This window comes from Diabrotica undecimpunctata, chromosome 5, assembly GCF_040954645.1.
Source record: "Diabrotica undecimpunctata isolate CICGRU chromosome 5, icDiaUnde3, whole genome shotgun sequence".
Taxonomy (NCBI): domain Eukaryota; kingdom Metazoa; phylum Arthropoda; class Insecta; order Coleoptera; family Chrysomelidae; genus Diabrotica; species Diabrotica undecimpunctata.
In genome coordinates, this window is record NC_092807.1 from 152,713,222 (window position 1) to 152,740,781 (window position 27,560).

A 27,560-nucleotide genomic window follows, 5' to 3' on the forward strand; every position below is an offset into this window, starting at 1 on the left:
GCTATATCAGATTTACTTTTTTCTAGTTCACTCGATTAAGTTCCTTAAATTCTGAAGTGTCTCTTTTGTTTTGTCTCAGAATATATTTTCTTTGTTTCAGCATGTTTTGTGATTTTACACTTATTTTGGACTTTCTTTTTCTGTTAGCGGTTGCCACTTCTGAGCTTGCTTTTAATAGTTCTTTTGTTATGACTTCATTGATTTTATTTAACCTAAGTTTATCTAGATTTAATACTTTCGAGGGTTTTAACTTGCTTTAATATTGTTGTGTATGAAATTTTAGTTTATCTGTATCTATATTCCTAGTTTTTCTAAATTTATTTCTATTTTTATTATGTTTTATCTCTAATTTGACTGACCATTCGGTGAACGCTACTTACTGACTCCGTATTTATTACGGTTACGTCCTACATGATATCTGTTTTCTTACACAGTATGTAATCTATTTCGTTTCGAGTTTTTCCTTCTGGGGATAGCCACGTCTACTTTCTTTGAGATTTTTTCTTATAGAATGTGTTTATTGATAGTATTTGTGGGCTTATAGGAAGTTAACTAAGGTTTCTTCTTTCTCAGTTCTAACTCAAGAGCCGAATTGTCTTATATAGTTTTCGGTTTTTTCAAGTCGTTGTCCGATCTTAGCGTTGAAGTCTCCTATTATCATCGTATACGTGCTATGATAGTTCGTGCTAGTTGCTGCAATTTTCCCATTAAATTCGTCTATCTCTTCATCGTGCTGCGGTTGGAGCGTATACTTGAATTATTTTCAGGGAGATGTTCTCGTTTAAATTTAGCTTAATCATTGCAATTCTTTAAGATATTCCTCCTACGAATGGCTCTACTTTATGTGCATATTTCTTGTAAATTAGAAATCCTACGCCATCTAGTGTTATGCACTCTTCCCCTTTCCTTTTTATGTTTGCTAGACCAACTATGTCCCAGTTTAAGTCCTTGATGTCTTCTTCGAGTTTATAGACTTTTTCATCTTGGCTTAAGGACCTTATATTTAGAGTTGCGATGTTCAATCGTCTGGTTTTTAGCGATTTCTTGCTTCCCCCAGATTCCATGAAGCTGTTCTTTTTTTCAAAGGAGTGGGATTTGCCATTACTGTATGGTCTACCCATTTGCCATATTCCTGTTAGGAGGTTTTTTAGCCTTATAACAATATGCTGGCTAGACGGTTTGGTGAGTTATTTTATACAATCCCTAAAATCAAGGGAGTGCCACTTCCGCCATCCACACCATACCGAAGGTATTCTTCTCCGCCGTAGCTGCCGTTGTGTACTTCATCCGTGACCCTGAACAAGGGGCCCTAAGCAGGTACTAGTTTCCCGAGTCAGGAAATACCTGAAATCTGCGGATGGCAGAGATTGGTTCATATAGGGCTATCCAAAGGAGTTCATATATATATATATATATATATATATATATATATATATATATATATATATATATATATATATATATATATATATATATATATATATGTAAATTGCAAAGGATACGACCGTTGATTAAATTTAAAATATATTCAATAGTTGAATAGCAGAGGTTTGATCGGTCAATAATTGCCAAATGAAAGTCGTCAACTACTTCATTGATTTATTTAAATACGTTTTGCTTTTTTTTAAAGCATCATCAGTTCAAAAAACAATTTGTAGGTTTTTTCTAGACGTTATAGAAACTCTACGAAAACTTAACATTAAAACTTACTAACTAAACGAGAAAAAAGAAACAAAAAACACAAGGAAAAACTGTAAAAGAGCACTATTGTTCATTTCAGTGTGGTTTGACCATTGAAACCTGAAAGAGCTTAAACCAACATTCAAATGAAGCCATCGGTCAAAATTAAATGAACAATAGTGCTCTTTTACAGTTTTTCTTGTGTTTTTTGTTTCTTTTTTCTCGTTTAGTTAGTAAGTTTTAATGTTAAGTTATCGTAGAGTTTTTATCACATCTAGAAAAAACCTACAAATTGTTTTTTGAACTGATGATGCTTTTAAAAATAAAAGCGAAACGTATTTAAATAAATCAATAAAGTAGTGGACGACTTTCATTTGCCAATGATGGACCGATCAAACCTCTGCTATTCAACTATTGAATATATTTTAAATATATATATATATATATATATATATATATATATATATATATATATATATATATATATATATATATATATATATATATATATATATATATATATATATATATATGAAAACAGATTAATCAGATTAAACAGAATAATCAGATTAAACAGATTAATGCCAATAAAAAAATTGGGACTCTTATTTAAAGTTAAAGACTCTTAGTTAAAAATAAGATAAATAAAGGTGTAGCTGGAGATCGTTTATTACACAAAAGAAAATAAAATAAAAGTTTTAAAAAGCAATTTAATAATATATAAAGTTTACAAGGAACAATATAAAATTGATTTTGATTGATTGAAAATGTTAACATCCTTCGCACCAACACTTCAAACTGGCACTGCAATGTCCGCCTCCACGCCCTTCTTCATGGCATACTCTGCGACAAGTATCATTATCCCATACTGCACATGGACCACCATATCTTCCAGAAAGGCAATCACCAAATGCCAACTCCGTGCCAATGGTAAGAATTAGAAGAATGGCAAAAATTAAATATCCCTTCATTTTTGAAATAAATCAATGTATTAGCTGTACAAGTACTATAGTAAAACACGAAGTCTAAATATTGAATGGTAATTAGAAGGAGTATGTGAATATTTATATGCTCAAAAGTAATTTGTTTTCTTCAGTAAGTTGATGATAGGAAATAAATATGAAAATTCTTAATTACTTAATAATAGACTTACCAAGTAATTTACGCGCAATATTATGTGTTTGGTTTAAATATTATTAAAGTTCCACGAACAAATAAATACTTTTCCACATTAGCTTGTACCAAATCAAATGACATTTTTATCAGAAATGGTAAAATTCTTCATAAAAAACGAATTATACTGCAAATTTATAGTTTTCAGATTTACTGTAATACTAGAATGTCTAGTAATAAAAACAAAGGAAAAAGAAAAGTAAACAATCTTTATTAAAGAGTAAAAGCTATTATGTTATTTAATCTTCAATATCTCCTTTATTACCATGCTTTTTCCTCTTCTTAGACTGCTTTCTTCCTACGAAGGTTGGCAATCATTATATTTATTTTTATTTTTGAACTTGCTATTCTAAACAAATCAATCGATCTGAATTGATACCAATCAAGTAGATCCTTTAACCACGAATTGTTTTTTCTGTGGGTGTGTAATTTCATGTCTCTTTATATTACTTTTACTAAAGTCAAAAGGAGTTCAGAATTAAGTGTATTGGCTTTTAATGCCAAATATTGTGGCTTCGATCCCTGCTACAAGAATCAAAAAATAGGTATTATTTAGGCATCTACTTCGAAGATACCTAGAAAATAGGCTATTGATTATGTCCAAAAAAAAGTATAACAGTGACTACAAGGTTTTTAATTGCATTAAACCGAAGAACTTGTAATCCTTTACAGTTAGTAACTGCCTTGCCAATGGGACCTGTGAAAACTTTTGGTCCACTTATAGTATCATCTACATGTTGAAAAAGATGACGCAATGTCAGTTTATTATCGTGTAGTTAGCAAATAAGCCACTGGACTGGACGTTGAAACTTAATTTCCAATAATCCAATAACGGCACCTTTGATTCCTACATTAACGGCAGTGCCATCACAGCCAAAAGCCATTATTTGATTTGGATCAGGGTTTAGAGCTCATGCCAGAGATTACACAAGCGAAATCGAATAAAAAATATAAAAAAACAACAAAGTACCAGAGAAGATTAAGTCGTAAGAGAAGCTATAAAGATAGGCAAACGTGCCCTTCTCAACCAAATAAAAATTTTGTTTAACCTTTGTCTAACAGATTGTTGCATACCGGAAACATGGAACCATAATGCAATAATAATTTTACTACACAAGAAAGGAGACAAGGAGCACCTAGAAAACTATAGACCAATTAGCTTATTAAATCACATCTATAAAATGTTTACTCGAACGACAAGACTAGAAAAAAAGTTGGATTTCTACCAGCCCTGAGAACAAGCCGACTTCCGCTCAAAATTCGGAACAAACGATCACCTATGCGTTCTTCCTCTTATGACATACGGAGCAGAAACTCTTACTCTCACAAAAACAACAGCACTAAAAATGCGCGTGGCACAAAGGCGCATAGAAAGATAGATTCTCGGCGTGTCAAAAAAAGACAGAATAAGGAACCAAGATTTAAAGAAAAGAACAGGGGCCACTGATGTCTCGAATGTATAGCCAAGCTGAAATGGAATTGGGCAGGTCACATAGCGAGACTAAAAGACACAAGATGGACCAGAAAACTAATTGACTGTCTCCCAAGAGAAGACAAACGCAGTAGAGGACGACCACCAACACGCTGGATGGACAACATGAAACTAATATCCAAGAAATGGCAACACGATACACAGAACCCTGAAGAGTAGCGAAAACTGGGAGAGACCTATGTTCAGCAGTGAAAAAAAGAGGTTGCATGATGATTCAGAGTTTGGTACTTTGAATATGGTAAAATATTCCTCCTGAATCACTCTTCTATATCAATGTTTTATCTTCTCCACCATCGTAAAATAATCCGATGATATCTGTATTAAAAATTATAGATTTATCTGTCAATGTAGCCCTAGCTTTGGAACGAGCTCGTCGAACTTTACTTCTGTCTATAACTCGTAATGAATTTTTTTATGTAATGAAACCAATGTCTTGAAAATCTACAGAAATGATTGCAGCTCCAGCATTAGCTCAAACCCCATAACGATCTAATGTTCTGGCAACAACTCGAAATGTGACTTTAGTGATTGTGAGTGAAAAAGTGGAAATAATCGTTTGCGTTTGGAAGATCTCAATTTCACTATTTTTTTTAATATATCTATCTGTTAAACATTTGATCGTATCTTTGAAGTCGTAGGTGATTTAGAAGTGCTAGGAAGAGATTCCACTTCTATTTGCAAGGCTCTTTATTCTTTACGTTGGTTTTATTGGTGTGATCTATTTTAATTCTTCTTCTCATTATTTTAAACGCTTTACAATCTAAACTACCAATCACTATTTTACGGTCAGTCCGTTGGTCGATTAAGAAATTTCGTCCTAATATTGAAATTTTTCGGTTTCTAGGACAGTTGCAATCTCTGTACTCTAAATATTTGTAAGTAGCAACATCAAACAATTTTTTGCTATCCTCATCAAACTTAAAGAGCTTCTTTTTGTAACCGTCTTCTTCTTTTCTGCCTTTATAAGGTTTCAATAACGTTCTATACTTATCGTGGTAAGATATAATTCTAATATTGTTTTGTGTTCTAATAATGATATTGAACTTCTGCGCCACATCTCATCTACTCTTTCCGTCATAAATTCACTAGTTTTCCTCACAGAGACGTTATATTGTTCAGCGCCCAGTGTACTCAATTAGAATTATATCGATATCTAAGTAATTCTATTTTTTTTTTCAAATATAGTCACAAGTGAAGTTTTGTTACAAATAATATTACTAATAAATTCTTCTTCTTCCTATACTGTCCTCATTAACGGAGGTTGGCGACCACATTTCTAAAAGTTTCTCTGTCTTTTGCAACGTGGAATAATTCATCTACAGTCATGTTTGTCCAGTCTCGAATATTTCGCAGCCATGATTTCCTCTTTCTACCTATTCCCTTTTTGCCATCGACTCTACCCTCATGATGACCTGCAGAAGTCTATATTTATCATTCCTCAGTATGTGTCCAAGGTATGCAGTCTTGCGTACTTTTATTGTTCTCAACAATTTTTTGTCTCGACTCATTCTTCTCAGCACTTCCTCATTGGTGACCCTGGCAGTCCATGGAAATCTCAATATTCTTCGGTATATCCAAAGTTCAAAGACTTTAAGCTTCTTAACTATTTGCGTATTTGCCGTACAATAGCTGGGACCAGACATAACATTCAACAAACCTCAGACTCAGCGCAGTATTCAGATTTTTGTAAATTTTAAGAACGCTGCCCTTGCCATTTCTATTCGTACCCTGATCTCTTGTTCTGGATCTAATTCTGTGTTGATTTAATCTCCCAGATATTTATATTTTGTCAATCTCTATATTTGCTGTCCAGCAAGGGTTAGTTGTTCATTATTTATTGGACTCCTTGATACTAGGATAAATTTGGTCTTATCTGTGTTGATGTCAAGTCCCATTTTAATGCATTCACTATTTATTGCATCTAGTAAAATTTGTTTACTATACTTACTGTTAATATTATGGTGTTTACGATTTCTCCACCAATTCTTATTCCCTCTTTTCTTTTCCATAAGGCGACCTGTGAGTACACGTGTCGGAGACAAGACGCATCCTTGCATGGCCCCTCTCGCAATCGGTATATTATTTGTTTCTATATCGTTCACCTTTACTACTGCTTTCTGGTTGCAGTATATAGCCTTAATAAACTCAATGTCTTTTTTGTCTAAATTGATGTTTTTTTATTTATCTATTAACTTCATATGCTGCACTCGGTCAAAGGCCTTCCTAAAGTCTATGAAGCATACATATGTACATTTGTTATATTTCTGATATTTCTGCAAGAGTACCGTCAACGCAAATAATGCTTCTCTTGTACCCATGCCTCCTCTGAAGCCAAACTACGTTTGATCTATCTGCTCCTTACATTTCTTATAAATTTGTTTTTGAAAAATTTTCAAGAGAATCTTTAAAGTGTGGCACATTAGGCTTATCAATCTATAGTCATTACATGATTTGGGATTGTTGTTTTTTGGTAGAGGTAAAAATTTCGATTTAAGCCATTCCTCCGGGATGTTGCCCTCTACATATATGTGGTTGAGAATTCGGGTGAGTCTCTTTATATTACCGTTATCTAAGGCTTTTAACAGTTCAACTGGAATTTGATCAGAACCCGGTGCTTTTCCTTGTTTTGCATTCTGTAGGGCATTCTTTACTTCTGAGAGTAAAATTTGTAGGTATTGTTCGTCTTCACCTATATCTTGTTCATTTTTCCTCTCGTTATGGAACAGATGGATTATATATTGATCTCATACTTCCTTTATTTTGCTCTCTTCAGTAAGTATTCCTTCATTATTATCTCTTGTTATGAGTGTTCTTTTTTGTTGAAGTTTTGTTGTTGAGTTCTACCATTTCCTGGCATTCCTTGTTGATTTATTCCTCCTTAGCCTTTCTGATTGCATATTTGATTTTATTCTTGATGGTTTTGTATTTATTTTCATCTTTATTTTTGTATTTTCTATTTTCAGTTAGTAGCTCAACTATTTCCGGTGTCACCAGTCTTTTTAGTGGTTTTCTCTTCTTCGCCTAGGACCTCTTTTCCCGCTTTTAGTATGACTTTTTTCATATCTACCCATTCCACGCTTCCTTCAGTTAATTCATTTATCTCTGCGTTTAGTTGCTGTTGGCAGTTGTCGTGTTTTAGGTTTTTGATATTTATTTTGGTGGTTTTAACATTTTTCTCCGGTTTTCTGAGTCTAATGTTGACGTTTGCTAGTAATAGATTATGGTCCGTATCTGCATCTGCGCTTGGATAGGTTTTTGCACTTTGTATTTCATTACGAAACCTTTTGTTAATCGTTATGAAATCTATTTGGTTTCTGATTATATTGTTGGTGTTATCTTTTGGAGAAGTCCACGTATATAATCTTCATTAGGGTAGGTCGTAGTATGTATTTTTTATGACTAATTCTTTCTCCTAGCAGTACTGGACTAGTCTATCACCTCTTTCGTTTTTTTTACCTAAGCCAAAACTTCCTACTATATTTCCTAAAGTCGCCCATAATTATTTTTACCTCCTACTTCTTTATATTTTTTGTTACCAGCTCTAAATCCACGTAGAATTTTTCGACGTCAGCATCATTGCTATCAGCTATTGGAGCATACATACATACATACTAATAAATATCTAATGCAAAATATATTACTCCTTAAAATCAGATATCGTGGGTGCTAATAAGTTAATCACCAGAGAATGTAACCCGGTAGACTACGTGGTATTTGATCCAACACTAATGCTAATAAAAAGGACTAAACACTAAGCTCTAATGTAATTCTACTTTCACATGAAATTTATCAGTCACTTCTATACCTGTCCTAACAGTAGGTGTTAAAACAGGTGTAGGAGAGAGGCTTTCTTCTAGTAATTGTTCTTATACTACATTTTCTTTAATTTCTCAATCCGTACCTGTCTCAATTCCTAATAAAACTAAAGTTATATAATATTAAGACGTATGAAACTTTTTTTCGTCTTTTATAAGAGGGGTGGTCCAAATGTTCGAAACACACCTCTGTCCTAGAAGGTAGGCAGAACCGCTTTTCAGGCTCTGTTAAGCAGGATTCCTCCAGCGTGGCCACGATGATATCCGAGACCACCGGCAGGGGTTGTTCGGACACCATCGCCGTCAATGCCAGAGACCTTTCTGTTAAAAAACACCTTCCTCATCGGTGAATTACCGGACCGATCGCCCTGATTGAGACTCAACATCGGCATCTAGCACTTTCTCACTACAACTGAATTTGTTTCTCCTTCTGTTCTTCTTGTTGAAACTTAAACTAATTTATAATTTGTTCGGTCTGTATAATAATGAATCTTTTGGCGATTTAAACCACTTATTTTTCGATTATCTTAATAATAGGGAACAGAATCGGAACCTATATTTAATCAATCTCAATATTACTCTACCAGTTAACATCAGCTATCTGTTATATTATTCTGACAAATCTATATAAAATATTCTAATCAAGTTTATAAACGTTTCTTTGTTTAATGCCACCTCTCTCTTCACACACATACTATGTTTTTAAAATAAAAACCTTATTTAACATAACCAAAAAAAATTAAAACTAAGACACAATTAATGCAGAACTAAATTTAAATTAAGATACTATACCAAAGAAAGCAAGATATAATATTTTTTAATGAAATTTATTAATATGTAAAATTAACAAAAATATGACAAGCTCTTTAACATCCTTCACACCAACATTTGAGACTTGCACTACAATGTCCACCACCGATTCCCTCTTCATGGCATACTCTTCGGCAAGCTTCGTTGTCCCATACTGCACAAGGTCCTCCATATCTTCCAGACAAGCAATCACCAAATGCTAGCTCCGTACCAATAGTAATAATTAGAAGAATTGCAAAAATTATATATCCCTTCATTTTAAAAATAAATTTATCAATTACACAAGTAGTACAGTAGACTATGAACAGTGCAAATGCTGAATGATTAATATGACAGAAAATAAATATTTATATAACCCAAAAACGATTAGAGTCCTTTTAAGAAATCTCTATATAGGTACTATTAAATATTTCCTAATTATACAGTTTTACTTAATATTTTGTGTTGGAATTACATAAATATTATTAAGGTTATAATTACAGCTAATAATTACTTTTTGATAAGAATAAAGAGAATTAATACCAAATCAGTTTTCCACATTTTTTTCATATTAACAAACAAGATTTTTTCTATCTAAAAAAAGTTGTTAGGAATTGTCACGTATTAGGTTTTCTTCTTCTTCGCGTGCCATATCAGAATAATCCGACGTTGGCGATCACCATTGCGAAGGCTTCTCGATCTTCTGTAATATGGAATAATTGTCCTGCATTTGATATCTGTGTCCATTCACAAATGTTTTTAACCAAGAAACTTTCTTCCTACAACTCTACGGCCCTCTATTTTGCCTTTAAGAATCAGTTGTAATATTTTATAATGACTTCCCCTTACTATATGTCCCAGATCAAACATTTTTCAATGTTTAACAGTCTTTAGCAGTTCTCTATCTTTGTTGACACTCCTTAGTACTTCTTCATTAGTTTTTCTTGCTGTCCAAGGTATATTAAGCATTCGTCTATGAACCCACATTTCCAATGCTTTAATTTTGTTCATGGTCGACACTTTTAGCGTCCACACTTCTGCACTATATAAAAGTACGGACCAAACATAGCACTTAAAAATTTTTGTCTTACTTCTAAACTGAGATGATTATTGCAAAGAAATGACTTCATTTTTATAAAAGTAGTTTTAGTCATTGCTATTCTACATTTTATTTCTATGTCTGGATAAAGTTGGTCCGTTATCACAGTTCCCAAATATGTCATTTTGTGAACTTTCTTAACTTACTCCGTTTAAATGTAGCTCTGCATCGGGATGTGGGTCACGACTAAACACTAAAAATTTGGTTTTGTGTGAGTTTATTTTAATGCCCATTTCCTCTCTTACCTCGTGAATACAATCAAGCAGAATTTGGAGACCGTCAATATTATCTTACAGAATTAGTGTAGCGTCTGCATATCTAATCATATTAAGTAGTTCCCCGTTGATTTTTATTCCCTATGGTGGTCTCTGGTATTTCATTTGGACCAACCCAATGCAGCGATGGTTCGTGGAGAATTAAAATGAACCACGAGCTGGATAAACTAATGCAGAGCGCAGATATTGTCAGATTTGTAAAGTCACAAAGACTAAATTGGCTTGGTCACCTAAAAAGAATGCCAGATAATCGAGCTGTAAAAGTAGTCCAGGGATGGAAGCCCCAAGGAAACAGAACAAGAGGAAGGCCCCGTAAAAGATGGATAGACGACCTAGAGAGGGATCTTAAAACCATGAACATCAGGCAGTGGCGAAGGAAAGTATCCGACAGGGCTGAATGGAAGAACATTGTTAAGCAGGCCAAGACTCACAAAGGGTTGTAGCGCCATTAGAAGAACAAGAAGAAGAAGAAGATGGTGGTCTCTTAAGTGCCATTTTAAATAACTGGTCCGAGTAAACATTGAACAATGTTGGCGACAAAATGCAACCTTGTCTGACTCAGTAAAAGTTTGATTCCAGTACAAATTTTTAATGACACGAATATTCGATCCATCTATTCCGATATTTTTCAGTATTTGGGTTCCAAATAGTCCGATATTATGGTGGGTACACATATGCGAGCCGAACTGTTTGCGAACTGCTCGTGAGCTGTTCGCGAAGAGTTCGTCGAAAATATGTTTATGTTCAGGCTATCCAATACCCTAACTATCTACAATAACAAACCAAGAATTAATTTACTTCGTTATTCTAAACATTTCGGTATTTTGTTTACATTATCTGTTATTAATTTCTCTCGCTACTTAGATAAGCCGCGCTCGTTCAGCAATTTTGTTTAACCGAATGATATCATCGCACACTTAGCAGAAACAATTTATAGACACAATTTATAGTTCTGCGAAAATTCTTTGTGTTCGTCCCAAAAACCGACATGCTGTGGTTCCTGACGAGCAACGAACGAACAGCTCGCTAGCGGTTCGTCCCGTCGTACAAATTAACGAATATAGCGTTCACAAACGGTTCGCGAACAGTTCTGCTCGCATATGTGTACCCGCCTTTAGGTTTTACTTGAAAATAATATTTTTATTTACTTTTAGTAAAATCCCATAAATAATTTCTGTTCTTTTGAACCGAGTATTATCAAAGAGCTATATATGGCCGACGCCGTTGATGGGGTCACTGCACATGGCCACCTGCCATCTTTTTGTTTATTTTATTTTGTTTCAAACGTAACAAAAGCCATGAACGATATTCCTACATGAATACTTGATTTCGAATTTTCTGGATTAATTGGATGTTGTTTGATTTTTCACTGCTCCATAGTCAACAAAGATAGTTGTTCTTGTTTAGTATTGTAATTAATAGTAATATAAGAATAAACACCCAACAGTAGTTGTTTAGGTATCAGTATATTAAGTATCAATGGATAGTAGTTAGGGAATGAGTATATAATGTAAAATTTCTCCCTAAAGGCAAATACATTTTGCTTGTTTTGAATAACGATCTTTCCAGCGATGTAGAGAAGTGAACGATTAGATTAGATTAGATTAGATTATGTGAGGTCGTTAAGGCCATGCGGCCTCACCGCACTTCGACCTATAGAGATCTTTTGTGCATACCTTAATCTAGTTAAACTCTAGAATGCCAATACTTCTGATGAAGTTGATTAGCTTCCTAGGTGACTTGTTTCCTATGTCAGAGGACGCCAGACTGACCTCTCCTAGGAATTTTAGTCTTTTGCAGAACAGTGCTACGCAGTTGCATAGTATATGTTCTGCCGTTTCTTTTTCATTGTGACAGAAACGACAGTTCTCACTATCTGATTTGCCCATCTTCTTGAGATGATATCTCAGAGGGCAGTGACCAGTGAGAAGGCCAGTGACCATTTTGATATCTTTTTTACTCATTTCGAGAAGGCGGTTTGTTGCAGTAGGCGACACTTTTATGAGCCTTTTTGCTTGCCTTTGTCCTGGTGTGTTAGACCAATATGATCTTAGTTGATTGAGTTCCCAGGTACGGAGTTCCTCTCTGATGTGGCTTTTCGATAGTCCACAGAAGGGTTCCGGACCCTGGAATGGGGTATTAGCTCCTTCTTTTGCGAGGCTGTCAGCTTCCTCATTTCCTGCAATTCCCTTGTGACCTGGCACCCACATCACAGTTACATTGTTGCGTTCCGCCAGCTTCTTGAGAGATTGTTTACAGTCCCAAACCAACTTCGACTCACATGTAAATGACTTTAGAGCCTTTAAGGCGGCTTGGCTGTCTGATAAAATAAGGACTCTTGCCCTACGGGTGTCTCGGTTGAGACATTCTTGGGCACTTATGTCTATAGCATGTATTTCTGCCTGGAAGATAGTTGGGGCGTTTCCAAGAGATTTGGATAGCCTGAAATTGGGCCCAGTAACTCCCACTCCTGCCCTTTCATCTATCTTAGATCCATCCGTATACCATACGAGTGAACCTTCTTCCACTTTTGGTTCAATTTCTTCACCCATTTGGTGGTTTTTTATGACCACTTCAAAGGGTGTTTCAACGTCGAATTTGACTGGCATAACATCTGTCGGCATGTCCTTAGAATCCAATGGAATTTCTTCTAAGATTTTCAGGTGGCCAACTAGATCTCCAGGTTTCATTATTTGTGACTGTCGCAGTTTTAAGGCGGTAGTGACTGCCTCCCTCCTTATGCAGAACTGCAAGGGAGGAAGGTTCAGCATCGGCTCTAGAGCTGCAGTGGGACATGTTGACATTGCCCCTGTGATTCCTAGACAAGCTAGCCGCTGCACTTTTTGAAGCTTGACGTTAGCTGTTGTTTGTTGTGTTTTTGGCCACCATACGAATGATGCGTATGTGACCATGGGCCTAATTATTGTTTTATATGACCAGAGAGTCATTTTCGGTTGTAGGCCCCAAGTTTTTCCAAACGTCTTGCGGCAGGTCCAACTTGCCACCAAAGCTCTGGATAAAATTTTTTCAATATGACTATTCCAGGTGAGTTTTTGATCTAGGGTTACCCCCAGATATTTTACTTCCTTGGAATAGTCTAATGTGATGCCATTCATAGTTGGAGCCTGTAAATTGTATTTACGTCGCCTTGTAAAAGGTATCAAAGTCGTTTTACTGGGGTTGACATTTAAGCCCTCTTTCGAGCACCAACTTTTAATTTCGTTAAGAGCAGTTTGCATGAGACTAGATATAGTCTGGTCATGCTTGCCTCTAATTGTAACAACTAGGTCATCTGCGTAACCTTGGGTTATAAAACCAGAATCATGCAACTTAGTGAGAAGGTCATCCACAACCAAAGACCACAGCAGAGGCGATAATACTCCCCCTTGAGGGCACCCCTTTACCGCTGTCACAGTCACAGATTCTCCTCCAATACTAGCAGTGATGATTCTCGTTTTTAGCATTGACTGAATCGATTGTATTAGTGAGACTTCAATGCTCCTCTTTACTAGTGCTCTTTTTATGGATTCAAAAGAGGTATTATCGAATGCTCCCTCTATGTCAATGAAAGCGCAAAGAGCTATTTCTTTTGCCACTATTGTCTTTTCAATTCTTTCGACTAGCGAATTCAGAGCATTTATAGTGGATTTGCCAGTCTGGTAGGCAAACTGATGTTTGTGAAGTGGTTTCCTCGCTAATGTTTCGCTTCTTATGTAGTAATCTACTAGTTTCTCCATTGTTTTTGAGAAGTGAACGAAAAAGGAATTGGAATCCACATATAACCATAATGGCAGATGATAGAATTGCAAAAATGTTGATGGAAACATGGTGAATAGTCCAGCTGAAGTCCGTGTGAAGAGGTTTACCCTCCAGACGCTGGTACTCACGTGAGGCATGGTTATATGTTGCCTGAAGTTAAATCTAATAAAATATTAAACATCATTCATTTTTAACAACAACATGTACATTATTTTGATAACTTTAATTTTTGTAAAGGGTTGTACCCTAATATTTTGGTGGCTCAGGCATGTTGAACTACTTTTAACGTTTTTTTTTATGTAGCCCTTCTAAGGGCTTTTTAAATATACCTATATACAAAGATTTAAACCTCTTTTTTTGATTAAGTAATGGTTAATAATATTTAAAATAAAGCAATTTTTAAATTTTAAGAGAGGGGGAAAAATAAATTTAAAAGGGGTTTTTAATAAGAGAAGGAAAAATTAAATTTATATAGGAATTTTAAATAATAGTTGTATAAAGGGTATCTGACCATACTCATTTCTAGCGATTTGTATTTCCCAGCATCTATATGTAAGTGTAGTGCCTACATATAGATCTGGTATTTTGATTAGTAAGTACCTATTTATTTGTAAGTACCTCACCATTTCACTTTTGCTAGGTAAGGTAATCAGTTTTTGGTAACCTTAGTTGTTCTGTTTTAATTTTTGACCTTACCTAGTAAAGCATTATTTTAGATAAAATACTAACCTTAATATAGGACTGTTGCTTTTCATCTGTACACTGATTTGTTTTTCTAATAATACCTTTTACCTGACGCAGTAGTGGTGGTAATTTATTTTATATGACCGTTTGGTTCTAGAGTTCCTCCACCAAACCACTACTGTTTATCTTAACGTGTCTTTATATCTGTACGTATACAAATTAATAGATTTTTATTAATAAATATTGTTTAATAAGTAATATCGTCCATGTCCTGACAATACCTCCTATCTGTGAAATGTCAAATTTTACAGGGGACATAAAAAACTGTCTACAAAGGCGCTTAGAACTAAAAATTGTTTAACATTTTGATATTAGGTATAGATAAGCCATTAGAGATCATATTACCATAGAAGCTATCAATTAATGTGCATGATAAATTTTAAGTGTGAGATAGGCGATATTCTCTTGGAAATTTTGAAGTTATAGTGCAGTTAGGTGGAGTTCAACAGCAGGTATTAATACCGAATTATCAATCATTTTATTACTACTAAATAACTAAAATAAAATATAATAATTCGGAGTGAAACTAGAAATCTTTATTACTCGTATTTATTAATAAAAAACACAACAAATTTAAACAAGAAATCAAAAAAACAAAACACGTTAAAAACTAAAACAGACTTCTTAACATGATAACAATATTTCTTCAGAATCAGTCTGTAGTATTCTGTGGTAGGTTGTCGTAAAATGAATGACAGTCTCTAGGCAATTCAGTCTTTAAGCTATGTAAATGATTCCATTTTGTCAATTTAATGGATCTCCTACGTATGTGTAAATTTTCGTATCCATCGCCATAATTTACTTTCTTTGGTCTAATTGGCAAGTCTTTCCAGTCATCATCAAAATGTAACTTATACTCAATCTTACCGGAGTTCTCGAAATTGTAAGCTATAGCCCTTAAATCTGTTACAGTGGGCTCATTGCTTTTTCGACCAGGTCGAATTGAATTTCGACCTCAAAAATCTGTTATCTGCATAATTCTTAAAAGATGTTTGGTCCAATTCTTTCACTTTATATGGAAATGGTTTCTGACGACCTTCTTTGGTAATTTTCATATAATTTCTTTTCAAATATGTCTCTGTTTCTCTCGATTAAACTGTGAACAGAGTCACACTCCATCTGTGTGTGACCCCGTTCCAAAAACTTCTGAATTATTTACAAATTATTATCCACGGCAAATTTTAAAAGTGCGTTTGCCATTACAAAATTCCTGTTTTGGTACCAATACAGATCTGACAGGTAGTCTATAACAAGTGATGTAAAAGTTGAAGCACTTAAATCTGACTCACTTTCATTGAACCAATAGCATGTAATCTCATGACTATTGAGATCATACATATTGAAGTTGTAACAACATAATTTCGTTTTAAAAAATATAGAGCTGTCGTTAATACTTGGAGACAGTTTGACGGCCTGTACCATTGTAAGTGTAAGGCAAGCGTTTTCGTTGGCGTGAATTTTATCAACAAACTTCTCCTCTCAAGCACGGTCCTTCTTCTTAACATGTTGCATCCATTCATTATACCCTAAATTTTCTACTTCATACTGTACACAGATGTCACATTTGTCTTTTTTGTTTTTGTGGATGGAAATTTTTTTTTTTTGTTTGAGAATTTTGTGCAGGACTTGCTGTGACTTAGAAATTTTATTTTCTTCAACGCACTTGTTTGTATATATTTCAATATATATAAACTTATATATTTTGTATAAGTTCACTTTTGTTTCTTATTATTAGCTCAAGGAATAGTTTGGTCGTGTTAGATCCATTATAGTGTGACGGTAACTTGGGAAGGTCATCGAGAAATTGATTTAAATAAACCATTTCTGCACTGTTGTTTCTAGGTGTTGGCCTCTTTGAGTTTTCGTTAGCTTTATAAGAATGCATGCTGTATTCATTTTTTTGAACCCAAGACTGTACCGTGAATGAACCCAACGCCAACGTGTTTAAAAACATTTGTCTACAGACCCTTTTCATCTTTCAAAGGTAAGCTATATTGTAATGTGCCGTCACGTCTCGATTGGCCTTCTGTAGTCCTTCATTTCATTTGAATTCTGCTGGCATGAGAACAACAAAAACTTTTCTTTGATCCCAGCTCGTCTGGTTCCAAAAGTACTGGAATAATTTTTTTCGAGTTTCGTCAGAAAAATTAGCGCACATTCGAACTTTCGATCGTTTGCAAAGCTACAAGTGGAGCCAATTTGCCTAGCCTTCCTGATTATGTTGTGCTTAACTTCTTTGTTTCTTCTCGTGTAACCCAAATATTCTTTGCCTTCCATTCTAAGCTTTTGGTTTACCACTTTTAACCATGTTTTAGGGTCTGCAACTATTTTTTTCTTCCTCCCTGTTTCCAAGTTTCCATTATCAACGTCAATTTCATTAGTAATATCTTTCAAATATTGTTCTTGTATTGGATCTTTCACGTCGTCAGTATTGGTATTTTTATTATTTTGCTTATCCGCAGGCAACAATAAATCGTTTACATGGTGATTTATATCCTCAATATTTGTGAAGGTTGGGTCATCAAATTCTAGTTCTCTCCGTTCAAACGCTGGATTTCCAAGTGATGAAGCTTCATCTAAAATATTCTAATTCAAGATATTAATCCATATTTTCTATATCCATTATAGGTTCGTTTAAAACTAGGTCTGATGTTATGGGAACAGTGTCCATGGTTTCGAAATATTGGGTCTGATCGTTGACGTGTGCATCTGATAATACTGAACTATCGGCAGAACTGATTTGAACATTGTCAATAATGTTTATTTTGTTCAACTTAGAAGTAGAAACGTTTGACTTAATTGACCGAGAGGTAGTGCCAATTTTTTTTTTTTTTTATTTACAAACTCGCATCAGCCTGTAAGGCTATTAGCGAAAAAAAGAAAAGTAATAACAATAATTGAACAGTGTAACAATTAAATTTTGTATAAATAGTTTATTGCTTTAAGATATTGGATAATCACTTTGGCACCGCACTTTAAGAATAGTTCTCTCAAATTCTCCGGGATTCCGAATTTACACCTTTCCGCACTGTGTAACGGGCACTCCACTAGAAGGTGTTTTATTGTTAGCGGGGTCTCGCAAGCATAACACTCCGGTTGTGGATCCCTTGTCATCAGATGTCCATGTGTGAGGCGACTATAACCAAGCCGCAGTCGTGTGATGATAACCTGAGAAAAACGATTGGTGGAACTATCAGACCATGGTTGAAATATTGGTTTTATCTCAAGTAGTTTTGCCTGTTTTTTACACCATCTGCTATTCCATATGTTGACTATTTTGCTGTGGAAATATGATTTGAGATCTGTCGCTGGAGTTTTTGGATAGAATTCAATAGTTGTTTCCTCTAAGGCTTCTCGTGCATATTTATCCGCCAAATCGTTTCCCGTGATTCCAACATGAGATGGCACCCACAGGAAAGCAATGTTTCTGTAGTTTAGATTATGCAATTCTTGTCTAATGAGTTTGGCCACAGGATGGGAAGAATAGATTTTTGAGATGATTTCTAGAGAACTTAATGAGTCAGTAATTATTAAGAAATTAGTTTCAGGACATTTTGTATATATGACATATGGCTTTATATATTGCAAAGAGTTCTCCTGTTAAAATAGTATTCGTCTCCGCTAGTTTATATTTCTTTATTTCATCATTTGTTACAAAGGCAGATGCTACACAACGCTCTGTTTTAGATCCATCTGTGAATAACTTTTTGAAGGAAGAAAATTGAGAAATTAACGTTTGATATTTAGAATTAATTAGATGACAATTGCTTTCTTTTTTATTTTCTGATAATAGATCCAAATTTATGTAAGGAGAAGACATTAGCCAAGGAGGGGAAGTTGGCATCTTGCTAGGATAGATTTCGGGGGCTTTAATGTTTAATTCATTTATGATTCGTCTGCATCTTTCGTAAAAGGGAATGTGGGTTTTTGCGCGCTGGATATTCGAGCAGCGAATGGTTTGGTGATATTGTAAAGAGTACCGCTTCGATGCATAAGAGAGCATTAATTCCTGTCTTCGTAAATCTAATGGTAGTTCACCCAGTTCGGCCTGAAGACTTAAGATAGGGGTTGTTCTAAATGCGCCGCTTATTATTCTAAGAGCGTTATTTTGAATGGTGTCTAAAACTTTTAGAGTTGTTGTTGAAGCACACGAGTAAGCGTGGCAACCATAATCGATCTTTGAGCGGATCAAATTTTTATATAGTATGAGTAGAGTTCTACCGTCTGCTCCCCAGTTCGTACCAGAAAGACATTTCAAGAGGTTTAGTCTTTTTTGACATATAGCTGATATATATTTGATGTGGTCCTTCCAGGTTAGAGCTTGATCAAATATTAGACCTAGATATTTAATTGTGTTTACATATTCAAGTGTTTGACCACCAAGTTTTAAAGTAGGTATTTCTTTTATCTGTTTTGGTCTCTTAGAGAATATGATGCAGCGAGTTTTAGATGAAGCAAATTGAAAACCACTCCTTTTAGACCATGCTATAAATTTATCGAGTTGATCTTGTAATAATTTGGCCATACTCTGTATATTGTTTCCATTTAAGAATATTATAAGATCATCCGCGTACAATCTCGCTTGAATGGGTTTATTCATTGATTTGATTATATCATTGATAGCTATAAGGAAAAGCGTCGGGCTGATTACCGAGCCTTGGGGTGTACCATTTGTTTGATATTTCACATTAGATAGAAGTCCGTTTACTTTTACCTTGAAATTTCTATTTAGGAGAAAATTTTTAATAAAAGCAAGTATATTTCCTTGATAGCACCATGATTCCAGTGTTGAAATTATTTTGTGATGCCAAGCCATATCAAATGCTTTGTGCAAATCAAAATAAATTGCAATACATTTTTGGTTGTTGTAGAATGAGTTATTAATATGTGATTCTATATCTACTAAATTGTCGGTAGTCGATCTTAAAGGACGAAATCCAGATTGTTCATTAATCAGTTGGTTATTTTCTTCCAGACACCACAATAAACGTTTATTTATAATTTTTTCTAAAAGCTTACACATGACACAAGTTAGAGACACTGGACGATAAGAATCTGCTTTGTTTTGTGGCTTATTAGATTTTAAGATGGGAATAGTTATGGCTGTTTTCCATAAATTGGGAAATTCATGTTTGGTCCATATACGATTATATATTTTTAATAATATTTCTACTGCTTCGTCAGGAAGGTGTTTCAAAAAAGAAGCTGGGATGTCATCGGGGCCAGGGGATGTGTCTTTTAAAGAAACTACCATCTCTCTTAGTTCTCTGATTGTGATAAGTGCATTTATAGGTTCATTGTTGTTTACTACGTTAATAGGGATGGTTTCTTTTTGTTCTTTGTATGTTATGAAATCTTTATCATAGTTAGAATTTGTGGATGTTAACTTGAATGTTTCCGCTATTTTTTCTACGATTTCTGCATGGTTTGTTATTAATGATTTATTTTCTACTTCTAATGAATCGATTCCTTGATATGAGCTAGTGCCTGTTATATTTTTTATTTTCCTCCATATGTTTGTTAAGGATGTGTAATTATTGATCGTTTCTACATATTTTATCCAGGATTGTCTTTTAGATCTCGTGGTAATCAGTTTGGCTTTAGCCCTACATTCTTTAAGATTAATTAAGTTTTCTAGGCTTTTGTACCTTTTGTACTTTTGAAGAGCTTTCTTACTTTCCTTAATAGCTTCTTTACAATCTTCATTCCACCAGGGAGTTACTTTATCTCTTTTTATAAACTTTGTTTTACCTATCACTTCTAGAGCTGCTTCCGTTATGAGTTTATTGAACTGTAGAATTATTTCGTCTATTGAATTTTCTAAACAAATTTTTGATGATCCGTTACGGATAATTTCTTAATAACTGCGCCAATCAGCTTTATCTAGCCTCCATTTCGGTTCAGGTGTAACTGGCGTAGGTTTCATCGAGTGTTTTTCTATTAAAATTGGGAAGTGATCACTCCCATGTAAATCTTTTTCTACATACCAATTGTGATTTAATTGAAGAGTTGGCGTACAGAGTGAGATATCTATAGAAGAAAATGTCCCTGTCGATAAATTTAAGTGTGTGCTGCTACCATAATTTATTATTGCAAGGTTTAATGTGTTTATGATCTTTTCAATCTTTTTTCCAGTGTGTGTAGTTTTAAAGGAACCCCAGTTAGTATTGTGTCCATTTAGATCTCCCAAAATGAATTTCGGATTAGGAACCAGGTAGTGCCAATACTGAAATCAATAATATTGCATTTTTGACTATGTGTTGAAGATTGTATAACACCCACTTGGGTTTTCCCAATTTTTAGGAGATGCAAAATTGTTTTGGTTCTTTCAGACATCTTTAATAAAAAATAACTGTCTTTAACACTAAATTGCTTCGAATAATGATTTAAAATAATCTTTTAGAATTAAACGGAATAGGAAATAACTCCTATCTGACTGAGAGATGAAATGAAACAGTGTCAGAAATACCTCCTAACTAAAACTATGGTTATAATCATGATTATCATTAGCAAAAAACTGATTAATATCTGAAATAACTGTTAATAAATAAAAATAATTTGAATAGGCAAATACCTTGAAATGGTTGAATATACGGTAGTCTCTCGTATCACGTGGAAACAATATGCTCCATTTTTTTTTGGATATGCATGAGTAGTTAGAAAATACAAATCACATGGAATAATAAACGAATTTACGAAGAAATTGTCAGATAGGAGGTATTTTCAAGACATGGCGATATATTTCTCATTAGCATTTTGGCTTTTTATTTCAGTTTCTACTAACCAGTATATTATATAGCAAGACAAGGTAAATAAGGTTTTTTTTAAGTATTTCAGGTTCGTGTGTCAATTGTAATCTATTTCTTGTTGTTCATTACTTTGAAATTATCAAGCTCTTCTCGAGTGGCGCCCACATTCCATTTTCTTAGACAACTCTGTATATCTGCATATAGTAAATTTTTGTAACCTTATATTTCTAGTTGTCTTTTCTGGTTTCATTAAATTTTGGTGTTAAAACGTCTCATTTTCTCATTATCTATATAATTTCATTATCCCGTATGTTTGTCGTTTTATCCCTCAGCCAAGCCTTGGTGTAGAAAAGCTAGCCCGAACCTTCAGTTGAGATTTTGTATCTCTTTGGCCATTTAAATTTGTTCCTCTGAGCTTAGCTATTTTTTTATTAGTATTTTCAATCACTTTTCTTACAGTTCTTCTGTAATTTGTAAGTTCCTACAATCCGTATGTATTACTTTTATCCGTACTACAATGTAGTACGGATAAAAAAAAACATTTTCAAATAAAACCTAATGCGTGATACTTGGTAACGACTTTTTTTTAGTGAGAAAATATCATTTTTGTTAATACGAAAAAATGTGATAAACTGATTTAATTTTAGTTCATTAATCTTATCACACACTAATTATTAGCTATTTTATAAACCTAATATTATATGTAATTCCAATAAAAATATTAAGCAAAATTGTATAATTAGGAAATATTTAATAGTGCCTATATCGAGAGTTCTTAAAAGGGATCTAATCGTTTTTGGGTTATATAAATATTTATTTTCTGTCATATTGATCATTCAGCATTTGAACTGTTCATAGTCTACTGTACTACTTGCGTAGTTGATATATTAATCTATTTTAAAAATGAAGGGATATATAATTTTTGCAATTCTTCTAATTATTACCATTGGTGCCGAGCTAGCATTTGGTGATTGCTTGTCTGGAAGATATGGAGGACCTTGCGCAGTATGGGACAACGAAGCTTGCCGTAGAGTATGCCATGAAGAAGGAATAGGTGGAGGCCATTGTAGTCCAAGTCTCAAATGTTGGTGTGAAGGATGTTAAAGAACTTGTCATGTATATGTTAATCTTACTTAATAAATTTCACTAAAAAAATATTATATTTTGTTTCCTTTAGTATAGTACCTTAATTTCAATTCAGTTATACACTAATTGTTTCTTAGGTTTTTATTTTTTTTTTTAAGTTTATGGTTTATAAGGTCTCATTATAAAAAAATATTGAATGTGTGTGTAAAGAGAGATGGCATTAGACAAATAATCTTTTCGCCACAGAAAATTATTATAAGGATGTTTAAACGTTTTCTTAGAATCTCTTATAAACTTGATTAGAATATTACATATAGATTTGTCAAAATAAGATAACAAATTGCTTATGTTAACTGGTAGAGTAATGTTGTTGGTTAAACCCAAATATATGTTCCCTATGATTAAGACAATCGAAAAATAAGTGGTTCAAATCTTCGATAGATTCATTGCTACATCGGACATAAGGGAGTTTCATAGACTCCAATCATATGCAGATGCTTTGGAAATAGGTTGTGGTTAAATTTCAGCTAAGTTATCAACGAGGAATGGACTTTATTATAGTTAAAATTAGAATAGTCAATATTTTTTTAATACCATGAATGAATAGAAAAGTAATGGTTTATTATAGTCTTCTGGACCTCTTTATATTTTGACCTCCATCTTTCGCTGACAATACTGTTTTTATTTCGGATATCTTAGTTATATGTTTTGCATACCGTCGACTGTTTGTTTCCAATTACTCCACTGTGGCCTTTAATTCAGAATAAAGTAACTTTCTTTTTTTACTAAATTTAGTTCATGTAATAATTTTTTGAAATCATGGATAATGGAACGTTGGAAATTTTCTAATGGATGGCTTGTAATACTGCCTAAGAATCTGATATTCTTACGATGTTCTCACAATAATTAATAACACACCAAGCTAGGGCTTTCTGTATGACAGCAAATCGGCTGTAAAAATAGAACAACATTCAGGAATTGGATATTTTTCAACATAATTGTTGTTTGAAACAAAAAATGCGAAACCAGCACTTTCATCAGTTGTTGATCCATCTATATAAATTATTGCATCTATACAAATGCGCTAGTAGAGATAATGAACATTAATTTTCAAAAGTTACGCGTTCCCAAAGAAAACGTTTGTATCGACGAATAGATGGTCCCGTTTCGTAGGCGACTTGGGTTCCGGCAGTATATTCCCGGTAAGAAACATAAATTTAATATGGTCTGAAACTACTTAAGCTTTGTACAGATCGTGGTTATACATATGCAGTCAAAGTTTATGGTGGCAAATCCGAACGACCAAATATTGGCCCTGTTGCCACAGATGTAGTTACGCAACTGATGTATGCTTTACTAAATTCTGGAAGAACATTGGTCACTAACAATTATTACCCAAGCGTGAGCTTAGCTCATAAACTGAACTCAGAAAAGACTCATTTAATTGAAACATTACGAAAAAATTGCAAATACAATCCAAAACCAGTAACAGAGGCCAAACTGAAAATAGGAGAAATGAGCGTATTACAAAGTAATACAAAAGTGGTTGTGGGTAACTGGAAGGATAAGCGAGACGTTTTATTCCTTACTACAAAAAGCGTTTCAGAATTCCGAGATATTAACACTAGGAGAGGCATTGTTGCCTCTCCTAGTTGCCTGTCCAGATAGGCTGGACACATAATACGAATGCCAGAAAATACGATTGCTAAAAAGCTAACCACAGGAACACCTGTGGGAAGAAGAAGCAAAGGCCGACCGCGAATTAGGTGGTTAGATGGAGTTGAAACCGACTTACGGATATTAAAAATCAGAAGATGGCAACATGTTGCCAGAAACCGAACAGAATTGCGACGAATCTTAGAGCAGGCTAAGATCCACAGAGGATTGTCGAGCCAAAGATGATGAGAGGCATTGTTAGAAAACCTTTTACAATTCTGAAATATAATTCAGTTAAGTCGTTTATTGACGTCTCTGACCAAAAAGCGGCATATGCATCAACAATTAGAAAAGGTATGTTAAAGGTAAATAAAAAACTTTTTTTTGTAGGTGTCAAATGGTACCGTAAAATTATTTTCGAAATGTTTTTATCCTTTTCAACGAAATAAGAAATGAACAATATAACTTTACGCAGTTCCATGAGGCTTTGGTAACTTCACTGCTTGGGCTTAATGGAGATACACAAAGAAATGAAACAGTTGCGCAAAGTTTGGTAGAAACTCAAAAGCGTGGCAGACGTGGCAGCGTTGTGGTTTCCACAACTTGCATGGGATGTCAAGAGCAACACAATTATGTTAGCCTTAAATGTTTTTTTAATAACCGTTTCGTTTCTTTGACAAAAAAACTTAAATAAATTGAATTTTTTTCCAATTCTGTATTTTTTAAGTGAATTTACGTGCGCTCAGATTTGGTACATATGGACCCATATAAACTAAACTACACTATATTATGCCTACTTTGCAAAAAAAAGTACATGGGCCGGGGGTAAAGGTAAGCCAAAATACCCCGGTCGTTAACGTGTTAAAGATAATTAGAAACCTAAAATCCTTTTATTACTTTCAAATGAACTTGATAATAAACAATTAATTAAAATCCTTTGTAAAAGGTATATATTTAAAAACCCAAACGGGCTATGTTAGACAAAACGTTTTCGGAATCCATCATTCCATCATCAGTGTCTAGGAGTACATGAATATAGCCACTAAATATATGGGTAAAAACCCGTTAACAAATAATTAGTTACATTTGGTTGACAGTATTTCTTATAAAATATTAAGATGTTAAAGTTACCGTTGAATTAGGTAACATGGCGACATATGACTCCACGTTGAAGTTGCTAGTCCTGAGACGGTGTGTCTATGAGGACTTTATGGAAGCAACTTCCATGTTTTTTGCAACTTCCAGTCTTTTAACATGGATAAAACAGTACTTAGCGTTATCCTTAAAGGGGCTCTTTAACCCTTGGTTCTTAATAACATCCAAATCAGTATCGTTGATTCTGTAAAATTTCTGGGTATTTTTATAGACAGCAACCTTAAATGGTCCATTCACATCGATTCAAGCTTTGATGTGTATTTACCGATCCCGTCCACTGAGTTAGTAAAGAAATCTATATTATATTAGACAAAAAAATTGTACAACCATCTCCCTTTGCAACTTAAATCTACAACTTCTTTCCTTAAGTTCTGTTAATTGACAAAAGACCTATCTATCTGAAAGACCATATTATTCGGTGGAAGAGTTTTTTTCGGTGGAAGAGAAGCAACTAAATTTTTAATATATGCAGCAACTTATTCATAAACTAGTTCGTAAGGTTCTATTATGCAATTTGCGATTTAAATTTTGCAATGGATTGTATATTTTATTATCTTTTATTTTGTTATTCTGTGATATTGACAATTTATGTAATTTTAGTAAATTTTAATTGCTATTGTTATTTTTTTTTACTTTTTGTAAGCTTTGTCCATAAAATTGTACAATTTTCAGTGATAATAAAGCATATTTCTATTCTATTCTATTCAATTTTTATTATCAAATACAACCTAATACGTGACAATACGTAACGACGTATTTTTTTTTAGATAGAGACAAATATATTTGATACTACATAATACGAAAAAAATGTGGTAAAACTAATTTGGCTTTAATTCACTTTAATCTTATCAAAAAGTAATTATTAGCTGTTTTATGAACTTGGTATTTATGTAATTCCAATACAAAATATTAAGTAAAATTGTATAATTAGGAAATATTTAATAGTAGCTATATTGCGAGTTCTTAAAAAGGATCTAATTGTTTTTGGGTTATATAAATATTTATTTTCTGTCATATTGATCATTCAGCATTTGCACTGTTCATAGTCTACTGTACTACTTGCGTAATTGATATATTAATCTATTCTAAAAATGAAGGGATATATAATTTTTGCAATTCTTCTAATTATTACCATTGGTACCGAGCTAGCATTTGGTGATTGCTTGTCTGGAAGATATGGAGGACCTTGCGCAGTATGGGACAACGAAGCTTGCCGTAGAGTATGCCATGAAGAAGGAATAGGTGGAGGACATTGTAGTGCAAGTCTTAAATGTTGGTGTGAAGGATGCTAAATAACTTATAATTTATTATGTTAACCTCACATATTAATAAATTTTATTTAAAATAATTATATTTTGTTTCATTTGTATATTACCTTAATTTTGATTATAGTTTCTAGATTTTTCTAGTTTATATTAAATAGGGTTTTAATTTTAAAGACAATGTTAATTTGTAGTATTTTTTGTTTTAGATGAATTTTTAAATCGATAGTTTCATATTATTTTTTTCTCACACTCCAGAATACATATTACCAAAAATAGTGAAAATTTTTTTAAATCAATATAGCCCAAAATATCAAACGCTCTTTAACAAAGTTTTTTTTTATTTTTTAAATGCAAATTTACATTCTACTCATATACAGTTCATTGAGTAATTAGTAACTGTTATGACAATATTGACTTAATTTCTGTAAGTTCGGCGACAGTTCTTCATTTTCACCTATGTAACCAAGTCTTCTGGCCAAGTCCTCCTCAGTCTTCGTTCCTCCATTGGTGGCTCATATAATTCACTGATAGTTTGGCTGTGGTGCGTTGAATTACGAATTTTGGTCTTGCTAACTTGAAGTCATATGACATCTTTTACGGTTACTGCTCCTAGGTCAGTTTATTCAGTTAGTGAGGAATACGGCCTGAGCCTCAACTTCAAGAAGACAAAGTGGATGCTGATAAGCAGGAAGCAACAGCCTGCTCGACAGTTACGGATAAGTAACATACTAATTGACCATGTAGAATCTTATGTGTACCTTGGCACCAACGTAAATGCAAAATGGGAACAGGCCACAGAAATTAAGGCGAGAATAGAACGAGC

General features: G+C 33.8%; 3 protein-coding genes across 3 annotated transcripts; 2 read left to right on the forward strand and 1 right to left on the reverse strand.

Annotated features, from left to right (window-relative positions):
* Nucleotides 1-2,372: 2,372 nt before the first annotated feature.
* On the reverse strand, nt 2,373-2,658 carry LOC140440840 (drosomycin-like). The gene has a single exon (XM_072531201.1). The coding sequence runs from the start codon at nt 2,649-2,651 to the stop codon at nt 2,451-2,453; it is 201 nt and encodes a 66-aa protein (XP_072387302.1). The 5' UTR covers nt 2,652-2,658; the 3' UTR covers nt 2,373-2,450.
* A 19,808-nt stretch (nt 2,659-22,466) lies between these two features.
* On the forward strand, nt 22,467-22,725 carry LOC140440841 (drosomycin-like). Its single transcript, XM_072531202.1, has one exon. It carries the CDS (start codon nt 22,479-22,481, stop codon nt 22,677-22,679), a length of 201 nt encoding a protein of 66 aa, XP_072387303.1. The 5' UTR covers nt 22,467-22,478; the 3' UTR covers nt 22,680-22,725.
* Nucleotides 22,726-26,551: 3,826 nt separating this feature from the next.
* On the forward strand, nt 26,552-26,817 carry LOC140440842 (drosomycin-like). The gene has a single exon (XM_072531203.1). The coding sequence runs from the start codon at nt 26,564-26,566 to the stop codon at nt 26,762-26,764; it is 201 nt and encodes a 66-aa protein (XP_072387304.1). The 5' UTR covers nt 26,552-26,563; the 3' UTR covers nt 26,765-26,817.
* The last annotated feature ends 743 nt before the right edge of the window (nt 26,818-27,560 follow it).

Excerpts from the sequence above, each read along its gene's own strand:
- LOC140440841 (XM_072531202.1), top strand. The coding sequence starts at position 22,479 with ATGAAGGGATATATAATTTTTGCAATTCTTCTAATTATTACCATTGGT.
- LOC140440840 (XM_072531201.1), bottom strand. The coding sequence starts at position 2,651 with ATGAAGGGATATTTAATTTTTGCCATTCTTCTAATTCTTACCATTGGC.
- LOC140440842 (XM_072531203.1), top strand. The coding sequence starts at position 26,564 with ATGAAGGGATATATAATTTTTGCAATTCTTCTAATTATTACCATTGGT.